The following is a 20,721-nucleotide window of genomic DNA, read 5'->3' as shown; positions in this document are numbered from 1 at the left end:
CTATTGGGTTTCTTTATTTGTTTGGCTGCTTTTTTAAATTTCATAGAGCTACTCTGTCTCTTTTCTTGAGTAATCATTTTTAGCTTTAACATAGTTACTGAAGGAAAAACATTTAACTATTTTCATTTTGTTGTTTTCTGCCTTGTAATTTTGTCCTTCTTTGTCTCTTTTGTAGTCTTATGTGTTTCACTTAATTTTTAAATTGATATGCTTTATTTGCTCAGTTTTTGTCTTCTATAGTTATTTTCCTTGTGGGTGCAAAATAATTTAAATTCAATAATCATAGTAATTTATTTTTAGATAATAACTTTAACTGCATGTCAATACTCAATTTTTATTCCCCATCACATACTCATGTTGTTATTGATTTTACAATACATCTTTTATATATTGTCTATCCATTAACACATCTTATTGTTGAGTATAGTCTATGCTTTTGGCTTTTAACTTCTGTGCCAGGAAAGAGTATTATTTTTGTATCATTAGTAAAGTACTGAGGTATTACGTATTGTTTATATATTTACCTTTATCATAGAGTTTATACTGTCATATGCTTCTTTATTGTTGTTTAGTGGCCTTTGATTTCAATTTGAAGGGCTCTTTTTAAAACTTCTTGCAAAGAAAGTCTAGTGATGATGAGCTCTGTCAGCTTTTGGTCATCTGGGTAACACTTTGTTTTTCTCTTTCATTTTATGAAAGAGAGTTTTGTGAACACAGAATTCTTTGTGTTTTTTTCATATCATCTTGCTCTCTTCTCCCTTGTAAGCTTTTCTAATGTGAAATTTAGTGATAATTTTCTGAAATTTTTCATATATGTAATGAATTACTTTGTTATGTATTTAAAATACTTAAAATATCTTCAAATTTTGAATATTTGATAGTATTTATCTTAGAGTACATTTCTTGCAAATAAGCCTACTTGAAATTTCCTGAGTCCTTGAATAGAAATGTCCGTTTATTTCCCACAAATTATGATATTTTCGGTCATCAGTCTTCTTTTATACCCTTTCATTACTCTATTTCTATTTTTTCTTCTTGAACTTCAAAAATAAATGTATTATTCTAGTTAATACCGTGACATAAGTCAGTTAGGTGTTTTTAAAAGTGCTTCATTGTTTTTCTTTTCCTTCAGTTCTTACTGGATAATTTTAAATGATGTTTCAAAGATTACTTATTCTTTTTTCTACCTGACAGCATCAGCTTTTGAACTCCTCTATTGATTTTTTATTTCAATTATTGTAGTCTACAGTTCCAAAATTCCTATCTCATTTTTTATATATTACATATCTGAAATTTTCTTTTGAGTTTCAGGAGAACTTATTTTTTCCTATGATTTTGGCTTAGTTTTCTGTTACTTTTGTGTGCCTCATAATTTTGTATTGGAGCACATGCACCTCTCCCAGTCTTTATAAACTGGCACTGTAGAGAGAATGACTCTCATGAATTAGCCCATCTATAAATTTAAGGAGACATCTGAAACTTTGGGGGATAAAATAATAATTTTTTGGATTTTTTTGTTATGCAAGTACATAATGTTCAAACATGAATAGTTTTATATTATTTGTCTCAGTCTATGCACCTAGTCCTACAATTTTTTTAGATTCCATTATAAAATACTTTACCAAAATAAGTTTTTTCCTACAGTTGTGAAGGCTGGCAAGCTAAGGTGAGGTTACCATTACAGTTGATTTCCTCCAACACCTCACATCTTGTTTGAGAGCTGACTGCCCTATTGTTGCCACTCCCCATATTCAACACTGGGCACAGAATCCCAATGTTTCTGTGTTTCCTAGTCTCCTTTTCTTATAAATGCTATGTACTTATTTGAAAAAATACTTATGTTCAATGAGTGCCTTTATATAGCCTTACTGTTCACTCAGTTGTATCTTTGAAGATGCTGTCTCCCAAAATAGTCACTTTATGAAGTACTGACCTGAATAAAGGCTTGATCATAAAAATTGTAAAGTGATACAACTCATTTTATTTTATTTCCTTATTTCTTATTCATTTTATGTCTTTATTTACTTATTTTCTTGCCATTTTCCTAATTGTGGCAGAGATATTTTACCTTCTCACCACTAAGGGTGCTGTTCACTAGTTTTTTTTTTTTAATACATGTTCTTTATCAAGTTGGGAACGACCACTTGTAGTGGTTTTTTCAGAGCTTATTTACTTTTCATCTGTTTATACCATCATTACAAACACCCTTTTAAGTACAAAAGTTAAAAGATATATCTCCTTTTACACAGTTTTTTCTTAGTAAGTGTTTAGATTTTTTTTATATATGTGTCTATTACCTACAATAATCACAACTGCTTTTTCTCATTACCATGGTGTATTTTACAAGTAAACCCACATAAATGACATGAATCACTACAGTAATTTTCTTCCCTCCAACTTTATTCACTTTAAATTTATCTTCCAAATTATTAAGCCCAAGATAAGCTTTCTAAATTTCCAATCACCTGCTTTCAAGCAACTCAGATTATTATCTCTAATGCTAGTTTTAGCACAGACATCTAGGATTTAGTTAGCCCAAAAAAAGCTGACTCTCCAACAAAATTGTAAACTCCCAAAAGATAAAGTAATTTGTCTCTCAGCTCACCAGATACTTGGGCACTTACATAGGCATGTTATAAAAATAACAAAATAAGTATACACACAGGCATAGAGGAGCAAGCATTGGCTAGCATTCAATTTGATGACTACTTTGTTCCTAATTCTTTATTAAATATTTCCCAGTAATAATTAACATAATACTGAAATGACAAAGATACAAAATGAGGGAATGAGCACTCAAAAATATTTGAAGCTCGTAACTCCCACTTCACTTCTTTGAATAAGAAGTGGTACCCAGGGTACAGCTCAATCCCTGGGTGCTCAGAATACAAGTTTCCAAATTAATCTACATAGTAAAGGTGACTCGCTGCTTTTTTACTATTATTTCCTTTCTGAACAATTGTTCAAGGTGAAATTTAATAGTATTTTAGCATACTAATACAAATAAACATAAAACATACTTGATTTAAAAATTATCTGAGCATCATGATTTGTGTAGGAGGGAAAGACACTTGCAAAGACTGGCACTTGTTAAAGTATTGTTTAAGCAGTCTAATAAAGTATAAAAACATTTTTAAGATTAAGATGTACATATTGATTCTGTGAAAATAAAATGTTGCTAGATATCAGTGGGGAGTATCATCATTAAAAATGCTTCCCTGGCATCACCCATGTTCAGTATATTCAGAATTAACATCTCAGAGAAGAAAGTAATAGTATTTGGAAGAGATAAATTATATGTAAAAAGCTAAAAATGCCTCAAGAGGAACAAAATAAATAGCCACAATCAAGTGGTGAGATAATTAATAAAGAATAGCTTGTTTCTTCTTTAGAAGATTTTTTAGAGCCTCTTTGACATCCTTATTTCTCAGAGAATAAATAAAAGGGTTCAACATCGGTGTGACTAGAGAATAACATAAAGAGGCCACTTTACTGAGTTCAGGAAATCTGTCTGGTGTGAGATACATAAAAAAGACAGCACCATATAGCACACTCACAACTCCAAGGTGAGAGCTACATGTGAAGAAGGCTTTCTTACGTCCTTCTGTGGAGCGTATCTTTAAAACTGTGGACACAATGTACATGTATGAAACAATAATTACTGCGATAGTAGGCAAGATAATAATGCTGGATAATGAAAAAGATACTATTTTGTGAATAAAAATGTCAGAACAAGATAATCTTTGTAGTGGACGAGTATCACAGTAAAAGTGGTCAACAGCCCGAAAAGCACAAAAAGATAAAGTGAATGTCATGCTGGATTGAAGAACTGAGCTGATGCAGCCACAAAAATAGGAGCCAACCACCAGCTGAGTGCAGAGACGCGTTGACATCTGAACAGAATAGAGGAGTGGGTTACAGATGGCAACAAAGCGGTCATAGGCCATGGCAGCCAAGAGAAACCCCTCAGTCACAATGAAGAGCGTGAAGAGAAAGAACTGGGCTACACAGCCTGCAAAAGAGATAGACTTGGTCTGGGACCAGAAGCTGGTCATGGCTTTGGGTGCAATAACAGATGAATAGAAGAGATCAATAAAGGAGAGGTTGCCTAGGAAAAAATACATCGGTGTGTTCAGCCGGGTATCAGTTATAATAATTGCCATCATCCCAACATTCCCTAAAATGATCATGGCATATATGAGTAAAAATACCAGAAAAATAAAGATACAGAGTTCAGTGCGGACCCTGAAGCCTACAAGAATGAAGTCAGTCGTTTCTGAGTGATTGCTTGTTCCCCGTCACCCATGGAAGACACCTGATGAGAGACACAAGACAAAATAAACAAACAGACTTTTAGCACTGATTCTAGCATTACAAATAATATCTAAGTATTTGCATTTACAAGGTTATTTTATTATCATTTTTAATTTTAGCTTAAGAGTAATTTTGTTACTTAGAAACAACTGATACAGAATCCAAATATCATTTTCATTTCATAATTCCTAAAAGTGGTAGAATTTGCTCTTTTTTCTGTGTATCTGATACAATGTTTTTATACCAAAATACTTTTTGTATTTGCAAATAACACTGCATGTCTCTCCCTGTGATTTACACAGTAGCCTCACCATCACAAAACAGTGATTGGAAAAGAAGATAGATAATTGAGTTCAGGAATATTTTTATACTGCTGATTTGGATGTACAAGATCTCCTTATGATCTAATTTAGGAATGCTTGGAGATTTCAATTGGAGCACCAACAAATATAAAGTGGATGGGTTTGTTTAATTACTAAAAATGCTTAGTTGCCTTTTGTGCATCATAGAAACTGAGCTCTAATGCACATTGTGCATCACAGAAACTGAACTCTAATGCACAACTAATTACAAAAATGATTCTCATGTTCCAGTATTTCTCTCCTGAAAGAACTACCAATACTATTTCATGAAGAAAATTTTCCTTGTTTCCTATGCCATGCTTCATTATTTACTTAAAAGATCTTTAAAAGAGCTGTTACTGAAACTGAATATCTATTTGAAATAACTGTTAATTATATTCTTATTTACCTTAAGTATGTCTTCATAACTACCACTAATTCATTTTCTAGCCCACATATATTTTAAATTCTATTGAGAATAAATTACATGTTTCCCTTCAGAATATGAATACTTCTATAAGTACAGTAATAATCATAGCCAATATTTATGTGGCCTTTAAATATCCTGAGTACTTTTCTACATGTTTTCAGCAGCTCATTTAATCCATAGAGTAATAATATGAGTTGAATACTGTTGAACCATTACATTCTAAATGAGACACTGGACAAATTCCTTATATTTTCTGTCACCATCTTCTTATATACAAAAGAGGCATGAAAATAAAATAACCCTCAAAGTTTTCTTGCCAATGACTATAAATGACAAATGAAGTTAAATCACTTGACCCAATTTATGGCAAAGTAGTCCATAAATGTTAACCATTTTTATTTAATTATATATTATAATTTTTGGTCCCATAATTTATATCAAACTTTCAGTGCTACTTAGGCTGAAAGTTAATAATAACAATATATAAAATATTTGGAATAAATGATGCTAAGGTGAAGGAGTGAATCAGTCAAATTTTTAAAAGTTTAAACAGAATAAAGAAAACTGTAAGAAAGATAGTACTTAAGAAAAAAAAGACTATGGGAAAAATTGCATGATATTTCATCATCATTAAAAACAGCCTTTAATGTAGAAAATAAAATATTTACCACTCCTTCTAAACTTAAGTATGCACTTTTATATTATAAAAAAGTAAGATTTAAATTAGATTATACTCTAGGATCTGAGACTCTGAGAGATCCAAGTGCTAAAAGAGAGCCTGAAGCGATCATAAAAAATTAATTCTTTACAAATATTTTACTTATTTTGATTAGACATTGTATAGAAATAAAGACAAATTATTTAAATTTCAAACATTTATCTATATACTTATTCCATTACCATTTAGAAATATGAATATTAACTATTTATTGCTTCTCTTCTGACAATAGCTTCATTTAAATCAAACCCAACTTGTTCTGTGCATATTTATTGTTACTATAATGTTAGGAGTTTGGCAATTAAAAGATATAAATTTATTTTATAGATAAAAGTTGAATGAACATGAGCATGTAGGATCAGAATAATAAGGTAATATCATAAATATTAGTAAATTTACAACTGAAGACATAATACATGGAAAAGGGATTTTTTTCCCAAGCTATCTAATAAACAGAAAATTGATCTGTAAAAAAAATCTCAAAATTTTAAATGTTACCTTTACCTTGTGTCATTTGGTAGTTTTCCAGATTCCGTTAAAAATAAAGCGATAGAATTCCAATATTTTTATTTTGTCTTGTTCTAATTCTAGAAAGAGTAAACACAAAGTTAACTAATAACTCATAACTTTAATTACTGAAAACTTACAACTTTGATATAAAAAGAACTACTTACTCCGAATGAATACATGTTCATGATACCAGTTTTACATGTTCCAGAGAAATGTGACCTATCCCTCATTACCCTTCTTAAAAGATGTCATAACTTTTAGTAGTTAATTTCTTTAAAAGGATTGTATAGTCTTTTTTAGAAGAGAAGTGTGAATATTATAAAAGACTATCAGAAAGTCTAAAACAATTCCAAGAACTATTTTGTATTGTTATGCAAAGTAAACCTGTAGAATCCAACAGTAGGATAGTCTTTCTTGTAATCTTAGATGCTTCTATGCTTATAAAGAAAGAGAGTTAGATTGCCATGAATAATTTAAAAGGGCCCTGAGCCATCCAGAATCTTGGTACTCTGTCAAAATATCGCTGTTCATAAAAGCTTTGAATTTTGTGTAATAATGCAATACTTTCAAATAATTGTACCACTGAGATTTCCCTTACCTCCTGAGAGGCCATCCCCGTAGGAAAGAAAGAAATGTGAACCAATTATTAAGACATCTAGGTCCAGGATCACAAAGACTCTTGATTTAAAAAGAAAAGAAAGAAAACATAAAAGAAGCATTTTCAATTTACTTCTACAGCCTCAGACTACCTAAGTGCTGGGATTCTGACAGACACCATCATTCCTAGCTAAACTGAGTTTATCTGAGACCATATATTTAGAATACTCTTCCAATGATTAATAGTAGTCAAATGAGAACAGTGAGTCAACAAAGAAGAGGCCCAAAAGTCAATACACATCACATATAAAAGTGAGTTACCTTTCAAGTCATCTGACATTTAAGAATATAAATGTAAACTCATGATGTAGCAATGAGAAGTAGAGACAGGTCAAGGGAGGATGATGGATAGATACCCTTCCAGGCCAAGGCCAAAATGAACTACCTCTTGTCATCAGGCTTCATCTCCCAACTTCACACCCAGTTATAATGCCATCAGTGGCATTATAGTCCAGAAAAGAGTATCATACAGTAATGACCAATCCCTTCCTCAAAACTCTACCTATGAATGCATGAGGCTTGAAGGGATATCCAGATACAAACCATAACATTCTGGTCCTGGGCCCTAATAAGCTCAATGCATCCCTTATACAAAATAGAGTTAATCTATCTCTAAGAGTTGCCAAAGTCCTAATAGTTTTAGCATTGCTAAAAATTAAAGTCCTAATTCTCCTCTTACATTTAAGGCAAATTCTTAGCTGAGAGGTTCTATAAAACAAAACAAAAAAAAATTAAATGCTTCCAACATACAGTGAGGGTCACTGGGTAACCATTTCCTTTCTAAAAGGGAAAAATTAGAAGATAAAAAGGAATAGGACCAGAGAAAGACTGAAATCAAGCAGGGCAAGCATTAAATCCTGTCATTCCATGCCCAATACCCAGAGCAATCTGCAGCAAGATATGAACTCCAAAAGGCTAACGTGGCCCCACTCCTACACCACTGTAGTGGTTATAGTCTTTGTGCCCTTACTATGGGGCTAACTTTGCTTGCTCCTCATGATTTTCCTCAGACATTCCAAGTTCCTGGCCTCTTAAACATCCTGAAGTTTCCACTGCACCAGTTTCACCTTCATAAATTCATGCATTGCCCTACCATGATTGCCAACCTCCCTGGTCTTCTGAAATGTGAGTGGAAGCCTTCCTTCTGACCATGTAATTCTTATATTCTTCTACACCTAAAACCAGCACTGTGTGTGATTGAGTTGAAACTTTGTACTCAATCTAGAGCAGTGCAGAATATTAAAAGACAGGAGACAACTAGATTGAAAAAGAGTTTAATGAGTGCTTGGAGGGAGTTACCACAAAAAAGGCTGTGGCAGCTCTCTGCAGACAAAGGGCAAGTTCTGCCTGATATAGGCTCTGACGGAGAAGGAAGGGCTCTAGGCACTGATGCGAGCTGATTTATTTTGTGAGAGTGCAGGAGATTGGGTCAATCTTTACATGCGTGAGCTTTGGCAAAGTCTTTTGGGAGAAAGAAGCCATACAGGCTTCTGGGAAGAAGTAGTTATGCCTTAACATGGCGCAATCTTAAACTGTTGCCATGTTTATTATGCTGTCTCTCAGATGGAGGGATCTATCATTCTCATCTCTTTGGTGTTAGAGGGCACTGTGAAGTCTCTTTGGCAGATTCCTGCTGATAGGGGGCATTGTTGGGTTCTAGGGTAGAAGGCAATGGGATCAAGGGATCCATTCTATGTGAGTTTGTGAAGTAGAGATGTCCCTCAATAGCAGGATTTCTTTGGTAGGAAACACCTGTATTCTGGCTTGGATAAAGTGCAATAGGAGTCTGAAGGCACAGGGGGCAAAAAGCAAAAAATTATTACAGCATTAGAGTACCCATATGGGGATTAAGACGGGGGTCCATGTGTCTAGGGAGCTCCACCATGATGATCATGAGGTAAATTTTGAAAAATAGTGTATGATTCATATATCAATTGCCAATTATTTCAGTTTTGTAACTGCTCTCTTACTATACTTCATTGGCTAACAAAATAGCAGCATTCTTCTCCCAACATGGCATAGTATCCCCCTTTTAATGCTGTGAAAATACCGAGTGCCCTTCCTTGTTGGAGAACCACCATGGCCAGTAAGTTTATTTGATCTTGGGGTGAATTAACATTTTGGGAGGCTGATTTTATCACTGTTTTTAAGACATATGATATCCGATAGTAGTATGTTAGGTTGATTTTTAATATCCTTGCTCCCAGACTGATGGCAGAAAATATACTTATTCAAGTCACAATAGGTGCTATGGCCACTCTATGTGTGATAATGTGATGAGGTAGGCTTTTTAAATGTTGGTGTAGGATTTGTGAATGAGTGTGTGAAGTGACCTGTGATATCATTATAGCCACTGTGGGTGATCCCTGCCATAGCGAGGGAAGACATAAGCCCCATGTCCACAGATAAAAAAACTATCCTATTGAGGGACAGGTTGGTTTGCCTTTTTGTGTCATTAGTATATATGTTTTGTAGGAAGTTAGTGTTTATACCTGAGGAACATTGTGTGAATTGTCAGGGTTGTATATATAAGTTATGTCTTTGGGCATAGTGGTGATGGGGCAACTCTAAGGGGCCCCACTATTTATTTTGAGGTTTTTCTTGGAATAGAGATTGGTTTAGTTTTATCAGAGATGTCATAAGGAGATTTTGTTTATAGTAGACAGAGCCAGTAGCTAGGGTCTGAGATATTTAAAGCATATAAAGTTGAAAAGTGTTGTTTAAAAGTTGAGGAATGGAAGGGATTGTGAGATGTGTCTCTCTTAAGTATGGGGAAAGTGTTACGAGTTGAGATGTGAGAATCTGTGTACTGGGGACCAGTCATTTGTGAAGTTATAAATATAGGTTTAGAGGCAGATGAAAGCCCCACATTTGACTATGAAGAAGTTGTGGAAATGTTTTTGTGTTTTTATGTGCATATGTAAGATCTCTGTCCAGAATACACAAGTGGTAGTTATATTTATGTAGATATAGACATCATGATTTGTCCAAAATTGAAGATTGTTGTACCTTATGGACTCACATCTCCGTTGGGGACAATGAAAACTGGAATGGTCGAAACATGGTCCATAGTTTGGAATTTTAGGGTAAAGGTAAAATTTCTGAGCCCAGGTTGCATACACAGGTTTTCCGTTATGGTAGCCTTTGTGAGACACTCCAAGGGAAAGCAAATATTAGAGATTATAAAGTCTAAGTCACTTGGGCAATAGTTGTATGGGAAGGACCCACTGCTCCCCCATATTTAGTCAGGTAGAATTGATATTTTGAGGTGCCTGAATATTGTAGGGTTAGGTGAAGGAATAGATTAAGGTAGAGGAGGAAGCCTATCATGTTGACTAAGGCAACTGAGGAATCTAAACAGTAAGATGATTAATACAAAGAGCATAATGATAAGCCTTTAGAGAATAGTGTATTTCTTTTGGAGTAGAGTACTAGAGTACCTGAAAGGAAGAAGAGAAGTGTAGAGCATATATAGGCCAAAACCAGTAGGGTAGCAAAGCATTAGCGTTTGTGTTGTGTTAATCAGAGATGGGTGACAGCTATTGGAGGTACATAATATCCCTTTAATGTGTTTAGGATTGAGATTACTGAGCAGATGAAGATATGTTCATCTGGGTGATATGAAACCAGCATGGGAATCCATCTACTTTATTGCAATTGGAGTCACAAGGTATACCAAGCGAGATCCTTTTTACTTAGGTTGAAGAGTTGAAGTTGAAATTGTGGGCTTAGAAATTTTAATATAGGTTAAGTCTCCTGGAGATAAGGAAGATATGGTGTGTGTCACTCAGAGGGTTGAGAGAGGCAAAGATCTGCATATTGTTGAAGAAGGTGTCAGAGAAATGAGAAAACCAGAATGTGATCAGCTAAGGGAGGAAAATTAGAAAGTAAAGCCAAGTTTTTTAAGACAAATGGTCTACCATACGTAAGCTCAAAGGGGCTTAACTGAGTAGGTGACCTGGGGAATGCTTGGAGTTTTGTAGGGGCTAGAGGTACATCATGGCTGATGTAGTTGCAAAATAAGTTTGGTTAGGTGAGTCTTAATGGGCCTGTTTCCCTTTTTGACTTTTCCTGAGAACTGTGGATGGTATGGTATGTGTAGTTTTTAGGTGATACTGAGAAATGAAGGCTAGGCCACTGTCAGACTGTATATAATTTGTGGAAGTCCAAATCTGGGATGTTATCCTGGAGCAGTATATATGTTAATGATTTTATATTTTGCTAGCGTGAGGGAGGGCTCGTGTCAAGGCAATGAGTTTTGTGCTTTGTGAGGAAGTTCCTGGAGTAAATGTGTTTGCCTCTAAAACTTTTGACCTGTTAATAATAGAATATCTCGTTGTTTTGTGCGGTGGTGTTTGTTAAATTATCATCTATAAACCAGGTATCAGTAGCAGTAGAGAGAGGAAAATCATGTATATGTGGGAAGGAAGTATGAGTTAAATGGGGAACATCCATGCAGTCATGTAGAGGACTTTTCTCCGTACCTGTTATGGAGTGGGCAATAGGGTGGCTGGACTGAGGGTGTTGCTGGTTGAGACTGTGACAATGGAGTCTTGTATTAGAGTTAGATGTACTTGTTGTAGCAGAGAAGGAGATCATTAGAGCTGGGAGTGTCTTGTGAGAGATTAGATTGACTAGAGGGTGTAGTGAGTAGACTGTCATTGTCTGTCCTAAAAGGAACTTTTTGGCTTCTTGTGTCAGGATGACTGTCACTGCTATCACCGAAAGGCAGAGAGGCCATCCTCTAACCATAGTGTCTAGCTGTTTTGAGAGGTAAGCTATGGTCTGGAATGAAGGTCCTTTGCTGTGCCCCAATACTTTCAGCACAATATCTTTATCTGTTGTAGTATATGGAATAAAGGGTATAGTAGGATTTGAAAGTGTAAGTGCAGCAGCTCTAAGGAGAGCCTCCTTAAGCTTTGTGAAGGGAGTGTCAAGTGGCCTAGTGGGGTCTAGGGATTCTGAAAGAGCCCTTTTAGAAGCTTGGTAAAGTGGCTGAGCTAAGGAAGCAAAACTGGAGATCCAAGGTGAAAACAGTCTGATTTAGGTCAAAGAAGGATAATATTCATTGTTTTGAGGCTGATGTCTGTAAGCCACAAAGGAGTGTCTTATGGTCAGAATTTATGGACCTTGTGGTGAATGTAAGCATGAGGCCTAAGAATTTGAACTTTGGTGATGTGATTTAAGCTTTGGGGTGAGACACCTTGTATCTTCTACTACAGAGAAAGGTGAGTAAGGTGTGTTGTGTTGTTGTGGCATAGGAGAGGGAGCAGAGTAGAAGGTCATCTTTGTACTAAGTGTGGATTAATAGTTGTGAGATCATTGGCTAAGGCTTGACTAAAGAAATGAGGACTATCTCAATTTCTGGGGTAGCATTATCTATGTTAGTTGAGCGGACTAAAAAGTATCTGGATTCATCCATGTAAACACAAAAAGGTCTTGGCATTGTGGAGGCAAGGGAGTAATGAACATATATTTTTAAATCTAAGAAAGAAATTGAGAGGTACATGGAGGAATATGAGACAGCAGAGTGTAAGTGCTTGGCATGACTAGGTAAATTGGCATTATTATACCCATAATAGCTCTGGGATCTTGGATTAGGTGATAGGAACCATATGATATGAGGACAGGGAGAACAGAGGTGTCATAAGGCAAGTGGGTGACTTTTAGAAACATATTAGTTAACAAATGGTGGATAATAGGTTTAGTCTCTGTTGATGTTTAAGGGCTACTGAGTATTGAGGAACAGAAGAGAAAACTGAGGTATGTTTGAGGCAAATTAGCAATGGAAAAAAGTGGATGGCATGAGGGGGATTGGAGGTGTCTCCAACTGTAGAGTCCATGAGAAAAGAGTGAAGGACAGAGGCTGAGTCAGTGGCATACAATGGTTGAGATTGGAGTATGAGAACCATGGGGAGAGGGAAGGAGTATAAGAGAAATTGAGTTTTTGGAGTAGAATTTTTATCAAAAAGAGGTATAGGACAGGATGGGATAATAAGACAGCTGTGTGTAAAGAAAGGGTTTGGAATCTGCAGGGAGTAGAGTTTGTCTGTGGAAATCACATATGCTAGCCAACAACTCCCACAACTGCAGACTGGGAACATCACCCTGAAACTCAGGAAGAACATTATGGGTGGATCACAAGTCAGCAAGGAAAGAAAAGGTTTTTACCTGAGATGTCCAGCAAGACTTAGGCCTCTGAGAGAGATACCTTTGTGAGGCTGTGGGCCTGACCCCCATGAATGCTCTTTCAGCAGCCATGCTGAGCAGATCAGCTGGTGATGAGTTCCAGGCATCAGTGTCTTATCCTGTGAGGATGAGGATGGTGATGACTTACCCACTCCCTGGTGGACAGGGCAGTCACAATTCTAGTAGCCCTCTTTTTTGCAGATGGGACTGGTTCCCTGTCAAGGCAGGCTCATGTCCAGTATTGTTTTTCTGCCACACTTGAAGCATGATGTGGGAGAGGCACTTGAGTTTTTAGATTTTTAAATCCAATCTGTTTTATTTCGAGCCTCAAGTGCCTGCTGCTGCCATATGTAAGAGGTCTCCCTGGGAGGACTGAGGACTAAGGTCTGATGTTTTGAATTTAGTCTATTTGGTGCTGCTAGGTAAATAACATAGGTGTTTAGGAAGACTGCAGGCTCAAATATGATGGAGCAGGGTAGAGAGAGGAGGGAGCACAGTTGGGTAAACAGAGGAGGAGCGCACAGTGGTGGGAGAGGGAGCAGATGTAGCAAGTAGTGTAGTCATTTGAGAATGGCTTTGCAATAAGCAAAAGGAAGAAGAAAAATGCAGGGGCCTCTGTGGTGATAGGTGGTAAAGGGATGGAGGTGTTTCATCTAGAGGCTCTGAGAAATAAGACAAGGGAGAATCACAGTTATGACCTGGTAAAGGAAGGCCTGTGAAGTGAGCCAGAGACTTTGGAAGGCCTTTCAGGTTTGGATTATGCCAGGGCATCCCTTCAGCAATAACAATGTCTGCACAAAAGGTATTTACCCCATTGCTTTTCAGTATAAAAGTTATGTGAATGTCTTAATGTTAGTCTTTTTGGCCTCAGAGTTTGTTTTAGCCTGATTGTATCTAAGTGAAGCCCAGAGGAGCATTTTTTTTCTGATAATGATCGAATTGAATAAGCCAGGGAAGTGAGGAACAACCAGGGCTCCCAAAGGATGTAGAGTAGTCCCAACAATGAATTCACCAGTCATCACCAGAGAAAACAAAGGGGAGATTCTGAAGGATGTAGAGGTCTAGAAGGATGTAGAGTAGAATGGAGGGATGTCCTAATGTGGCAAGAGTTTAAGGACAGACATCCCAAAAAGTAGAATATAGAGAATGATCACTCAGACCTAATGAGAGGAAGGTCAGCATCAAATATTGGCTGGAAAGAGCAAGATGGAGGTGTCCCTAGTCTCAGAGATACAGAAAGAGAGAGAGAGAACATGTGTGTGTGTGTGTGTGTGTGTGTGTGAGAGAGAGAGAGAGAGAGAGAGAGAGATTGAGAGAGAGAAAAGAAGAAAAAGAAGAAGAAGAAGAAGAAGAAGAAGAAGAAGAAGAAGGAGAAGGAGAAGGAGAAGGAGAAGGAGAAGGAGAAGGAGAAGGAGAAGGAGAAGGAGAAGGAGAAGGAGAAGGAGAAGGAGAAGGAGAAGAGGAGGAGCAAAGTCCATGGAGTGGGGGAGCCTTAGACCGGGGGACAGACCCTCCAGGAGCCACGCAGCCCCTGACTGCTGGAGTCACAGCACCAAATGATTAAGTTGAAACTTTGTACTCAATCTAGAGCAGTGCAAAATATTAAAAGACAGGAGACAACTAGATAGGACAAGAGTTTAATGATGGCTTGGAGGGAGTCATCACAAAGAAGGTTGTGGTGGATCTCTGCAGACAAAGAGCAGGTTCTTCCTGACACAGGCTGTGATGGGGGAACGGTTCTGGGCACTGATGTGAGCTGATTTTGTGAAAGTTTAGGCAGTTGGGTCAATCTTTACATGCATGAGCTTTGGTAAAGACTTTTGGGAGGAAGAAGCCATACAGGCTTCTGGGAAGAAGCAGTTATGCCTTAACATGGCACAGTTTTGAAATGTTGCCATGTGTTATGCTGTTTCTAAGATAGAGGGATCTATCAGTAGATAACACCAAGATTCATCACCAGCAGGGAACTACTTGAACTCTTTTGCTTCTTGCTCATCATTTCAGAAGCCTCAGTAATACTTTGAATGGTTGAATGAGGTGAACTGAATACTGGTGAATAAATTCCCATTTCCCAGGTTGCTACTATTATGGAGTACAGAATTCTAGGTCTCTCTTCTCAAAGTCTTTGACCTTTGCAAATTTGAATGTGGGAAGTGTGGGGTCCTGCTGGTTTTTGTGTTACCTCAGGCCATCTATTCTACTGTCTTTTTCCAAAGTACTTAACTTCTTTTTAATGTAAATATTTTCAGCAACCAAGCTCTCCTCTGCTCCATCTTTACAGGCTCCAACTTTACTGAGTTTTATATCTAGCCAAACAAGGTTCACCAAATGCTTCTGTATTTGGTTTGTCAACCAAATTGTTGACAAACAAAAGAATTCATAAAACTATTATATACTAACAAAAAGACCTTCATTATATTTGTGTTACGTTTGCCAATGCCCAAGTTATATTACCAAATTACCTGTAGTGCTGTCATACTGTTCTGTATGTGCCATCTTCCTGGGTGACCTAATTGGTATGTTAATTATTGCTCCCCTCTACAAAGGACTGTAAATTCCTGGGAATCTGATCTGATTGATATGTTAACCATTGTTCCCCTCTGCAAATGACAGATGTTATCTAAAATGAGTGCTAAAATTAGTTGACAAAGGATTGTAAATTCCTGCGAGACCTCTCTGTCCCCTGCAAAGGGAAACAAAGGTCTTCCTCATTCCTTAGAAGATCAAGGATTTTGTCATTTCCTGATCCACACCCATAACCCCTTACTTTGTAAATCATGCTTTCTACAAATGTCTGGAAATTTTTGAGCAAGATACACAGCTTTTGCAAACTCCAACTGCACAGTGTTGCAGGGCCCAGGATAAAATAAATCAGTGCTAATTTTTAAAAACATGTCTTGCCCATTTTTGAACATCAAGTTAGGGGGCTCGTTTTTGGGCTACAAGATTTGGGGGCATGTCCAGGATTACTGGGTGAGCCCCTCAAATTATTTTTCACCAATTGATCAGCTACCCATCTGTAAGGATATGGATCTTTTTGCCTGTTGGTAACTTGGGTGCACACATTTGTAACTGCAGATGGAATTTGATGCCTTCCAGGAGCTTTTTGCTCATTTGTAATTTAGAGCTTTTGCTCTTTTGTAACTTGGGCTTTTTGCCCATTTGTGATTTGGGCTTCCTGCCCATTTGTGACCAGGGGATTTTTGCCCTTTTGTGATTTGGGACCCCTTTGTGCTTTGGGGCTTTTTGCCTATTTGTGATTTGGACCTGTTTGTGCTTTGGGGTTTTTGCTCATTTGTGATTTGGGTGCACGCATTTGTGACTGCAGATGAGCCTAGTGCTCCTTCTGTACCAGATTCCAGGGTCTCTTGCTCATTTGTAATGTGGGGTTTTGGCTCATGTGTGTGGCTTAGGCCTGTGCGTGTAACTTGGGCCCATGTGGGGGGCTCTGGCCCGTGTGTGTGTCTTAAGCCCATGTGTGTGGCTTCAGCCCATGTGGGGGGCTTCAACACATGTGGGAGGCTTCAACCCATGTGGGAGGCTTTGGCTTGTGTACATGGCTTAGGCCCAAGTGGGGGACTTTGGCCCATGTGGCGGTTTGGGGCCCATTTGTGCTTTAGGCTTCTTGCCCATTTGTCTTTATGTTCAATGTTTTTGCACTTTGGAGTTGTCCACCTGTTTGAATCTGTTACTAACTTTGGTTTTTTGCCCATTTGAATTTGTTAAATTTGTTACTAACTTAGGGGCTTGATGCCCATTTCTGTTGCAGTATCCATGCAGCTCATTGGACTCAAGGTTCATAATGAAAATTATTTCCCTTTAGCTCGCCAAACTGCTGACAGAAAAACCTTCATTTGTGTCTTTAATGTTGGCCTTGTCTTTTGTGGTGCCTTGTTTAATGTTTTAGTCCTTGATTGATTATTTGCAACCTCAGCATGCCTTTTGTTAAAAAGCAATTTTGGGGGTTAAAATGTGAATATATATGCATATATATGTATGTTTATGCTTTTTGAAAATCATATTTTTACCAAATGAAATCAAGTCATACTGTAATTGAGCCAGTTAAAAGTTACAGTTTTTTAAAGCATAGCATTTTAAGGTGGTAAAAAGACATAAAGTGATAAAATGTTTCAGACTACTAAAAGAAAGTCATTTCAAGGATTTCGTTAAAGGTTTTAATGTTGTCTAAAAAGTGAGAGAGGAGGTAATTGACTGGTAATAAGTTTTTTAAAAAGAGAGAGAGAGACAAAGAAAGTGGTTTTATTTTAAAGTAAAAATGTTTGGCTGTGCCAGAATGTAAAAAAGGAAATGCGTTCTGTGGCATGGCTATTGTTGGGGACTCGTAGCCAGCTTTATGTTGCAAATCAAGAGCAAAGAGCCTAGCAGGACAATTTGCAATACTGTGAGTTTGGCCAGAAGGAAAAAAAATTCCAGCAATGCTATAGATTGTAAAGACAGAGTTGAGATTTTGATTCCTGGGGAGAAGCAGAGAGATAAAAAACGATGGCCCTGAAGCATCCCAGAAATTTGGGGTTCCCCACCTAAAGGAACAGTTGGTCTTATGCTAGAAAAAGATGATCTAAATTTAAAAAGGAATAACTATTGTGCCTAATGTGATTGGTGATTATAGAGATAAAATACAAGTTCTTGGATGTGCTGTGGACATCTGGGAGATTATGCGGCACAATTAATTTTGTTGCCTATGAAAAAGCCCTTTTCTTTTAAGTATGTAATTTCAGTAGAACAATGGCCTGCCACGTGGCATCCTGGATGAAAAAGCAGTGTGCCATCCAGATAAAACCTGTCCTCTGCTCCAGAATGCCAGAACCATGTTTTCCTTTTGTCCCACCCTGATTGAACAACCAGAGGTAAGGAGATCCTCGATCAGTATCGCCAGTTGTTCTCGGTAGCCATTAAGGCACCCCAGAAAACCCACCAATTTGCCCAAGGTAGCAGAGATGAGACAATTGGCTAATGAGTCCCCCTCAGAGTTTTCTGAAAAAATTACAAAAGGCCTATCACATTTATACACCAGTAGAACCTAAAACTGCAAGGGCCATTAATATTGCCTTTGTAATCCAGTTGGCCCAATATTAAGCGAAAATTACAAAAATTTGAGGGATTTGAGGGAATGTCCTTCAGGTAGTTATTAGAGATTACTTAGAAGATATTTGACAACCAGGAGGACCCTAAAGACCAAGGTCCCTTAAGAGGTTTCTGCTGGGCAGAAGGACTACATTGGTTGTTGGACTCTCCATAAAGGAAAATAGACTCTTTCTTCCCAGCGGATGCAAGCCATCCAACAGATTTCAGTCCCTGTGACTAAAAAGCAATTGTGAGAATTTCTAGGAGCCATAGGACTGACCCAGAGTTTGGGACCCTCACAAAGAGGCCTGTTGCCTATCTTTCCAGGAGACATCATTATGTGGCAGCCAGACGGTCACCTTGTCTGTGGGTAATTTCCTCAGTGGTCCTCCTAGTAGAAGAGGCTCAGAAATTGACTTTTGGACAGAAACTCTTAATTGTCCCCTCCTATTTGCTGGAGACTCTCACCAAGGCTCCCAGGACTGATGGTTGCCCAACTCCTGAATTATGCATTATCAAGCATTACTTCTGGATCTGACTACCATCAGCTTCAAGGGACAGCTGCTTCAAACCCTGCTACTCTGCTGCCTGATGATGACCCCTCCTTGCCCCTCCATGACTGTATTGGGGACCAGACTTGATGAATGAGCCACTATTCAGAGTTCCTTTGTGTTTCTCCGATAGAAGCAGTTACATCTATCAAGGTAAGTGGGTCACAGGAGCTGCTGTTACCACAAACTCTCAGATTCTATGAAAACAAACCCTAGAGCCAAGAACATTGGCCCAATGGGCTAAACTCATTGCCCTCACTGAGGCCCTCAAGCTGTCAGAATATGTACTTGCTACTGCCCATGTTCATGGGCCATTTATCAAGAAGGGTGTTTATTGACTTCTGGGGGTCAAGAGTCTTAGAAAGGTAGGTCACTGATGTCCTTCCTGTTTGCATGAGTCTGAGATATTACTTGTTCACCAGAGTGATGAAATTTTGATGCCTGTAGGTATCAAAGCAGCATGGTTAAAGGTGGTGAGAACTTTTATAACTTCAAGGATCTCAAAGTGCTGAACTAATGGGAAGCCAGAACTTCTAATCTCTGTTTCAAAGTTGACTTTGTAGCCTCTACTGTTACTACAGCTATAGGTGCTACTGCTCTCAGTCAGGGTAGTCATCCAGTAGCCACCCTATCTAACTACCTTGAAAAGTATACCACTGGGCAGGGTTCTTGTCTTAGCCTTTGTGTCAAAACCCAAAAAACAGTTGTTCCCTTTTCTCATACAAAGGCAAAGAAGGATTGTTCTGAAGTCAGGTAGTGACTTTTCTAAAGTCAGGTAGTGATGGAACCTAAGTAAGGACATGATTCATTTTTCTAAAGAAATTTTCAGTCATTTTTCTCCATTCTAAGGGCACAGACTAAACAGTTTTTATTGCTTCCTATAAAGGCTTTGCTATTAGTCCAAAGTTATGTAGCCAGATCATACAAAAGTCTGCCATGCTTAGGGATTGACAAAGTTCTTGTGTAGTGGCACAATGCCCCAGGTCACAGATAAACTGGATCTGGTCCCTAAAGAGCTGTCATTCCCCAGGTATAAGAACATATCTCAAATATTAAACTTTCTGGAGACTTCCTTTAGAGATTTTATATCCCTTCTTCATTAAAAGATTAAAAGTTTGTACACTGTTATGGCTAAACAGTTCCTAAATTGAGCTGCAAACTATAATATCATCTACATACTATAGTATGGTTTCTTGTTATAGCTTTAGGTTCCTCAAGTTTTTTTCTAGTACTAAAGCAAAAAGGTCATAACTGCCTCTAAACTAGTATGAGAGAACTGTCCAAGTATATTGTTGCTTTTTTATATAAGATTTTTCCATAAGAAGGCAAACAGAAACTGAGAGCCTGGGTGATAGAAGGGAATGAAGAATGCATCTTTTAAATTTAAATCTAACACTGACAACAAATTGGTATGGCCTAGAATTTTGGAGAGAAATATATAAGGACCTTCCACTAAAGGGTGGATTAAAATAACATCCTTGTTAACAAGGCTGGGATCTTGTACCTCTCTATGCTCTATAGGAAATATTCCTTTTTCCATCCCCCATCTTCTCCCCTAACATGCCTCTTAAAAAACCTGAAACTTCTTTATCTCTATCTCTATTGAAGCTCAAATGCCTAATAGTTTTCTGAAGCCCTCTATAGTCACAGTACAAACTAGACAATGACTCATGCTGGCTAGAAAATTCCTTATTTTGCACTAAATAGACAATGGTCAGAAGTGACTTGAATCCAGGCATTGTTTACACTTCATAATATTCTCAAGAGAATCCTCTCAAATCCTTTTTCTTTCTCTCCCATCTCCACTAAACACAGACTTCTCTCTGACAAAAGATCCAACTGACCTTGCTTTCCTGTGGCTGCTCCCTAGACCTCCTGCTACTGACAACCACTTGTTCTCCCTCAGGACCCCCTGCCACTGCTGTG

The 20,721-nt window shown here is 37.6% G+C and overlaps 1 protein-coding gene across 1 annotated transcript; it reads right to left on the bottom strand.

Moving 5' to 3' along the window:
- Positions 1–3,362: 3,362 nt before the first annotated feature.
- LOC100721001 (olfactory receptor 9K2-like) lies at positions 3,363–4,372 on the bottom strand. The gene is given in 2 exon segments (XM_013159095.1): positions 3,363–4,297; positions 4,300–4,372. Coding segments are annotated over 2 exon segments (1,008 nt in total).
- Positions 4,373–20,721: the final 16,349 nt, after the last annotated feature.

This window comes from Cavia porcellus, unplaced genomic scaffold (genome assembly GCF_034190915.1).
Source record: "Cavia porcellus strain 051 isolate PalLab524CR breed Dunkin Hartley unplaced genomic scaffold, mCavPor4.1 scaffold_8, whole genome shotgun sequence".
In the NCBI taxonomy this organism is placed as follows: domain Eukaryota; kingdom Metazoa; phylum Chordata; class Mammalia; order Rodentia; family Caviidae; genus Cavia; species Cavia porcellus.
The sequence above is the reverse complement of the archived record's forward strand: the minus strand, read 5'-3'. Positions and strand labels throughout refer to the sequence as shown.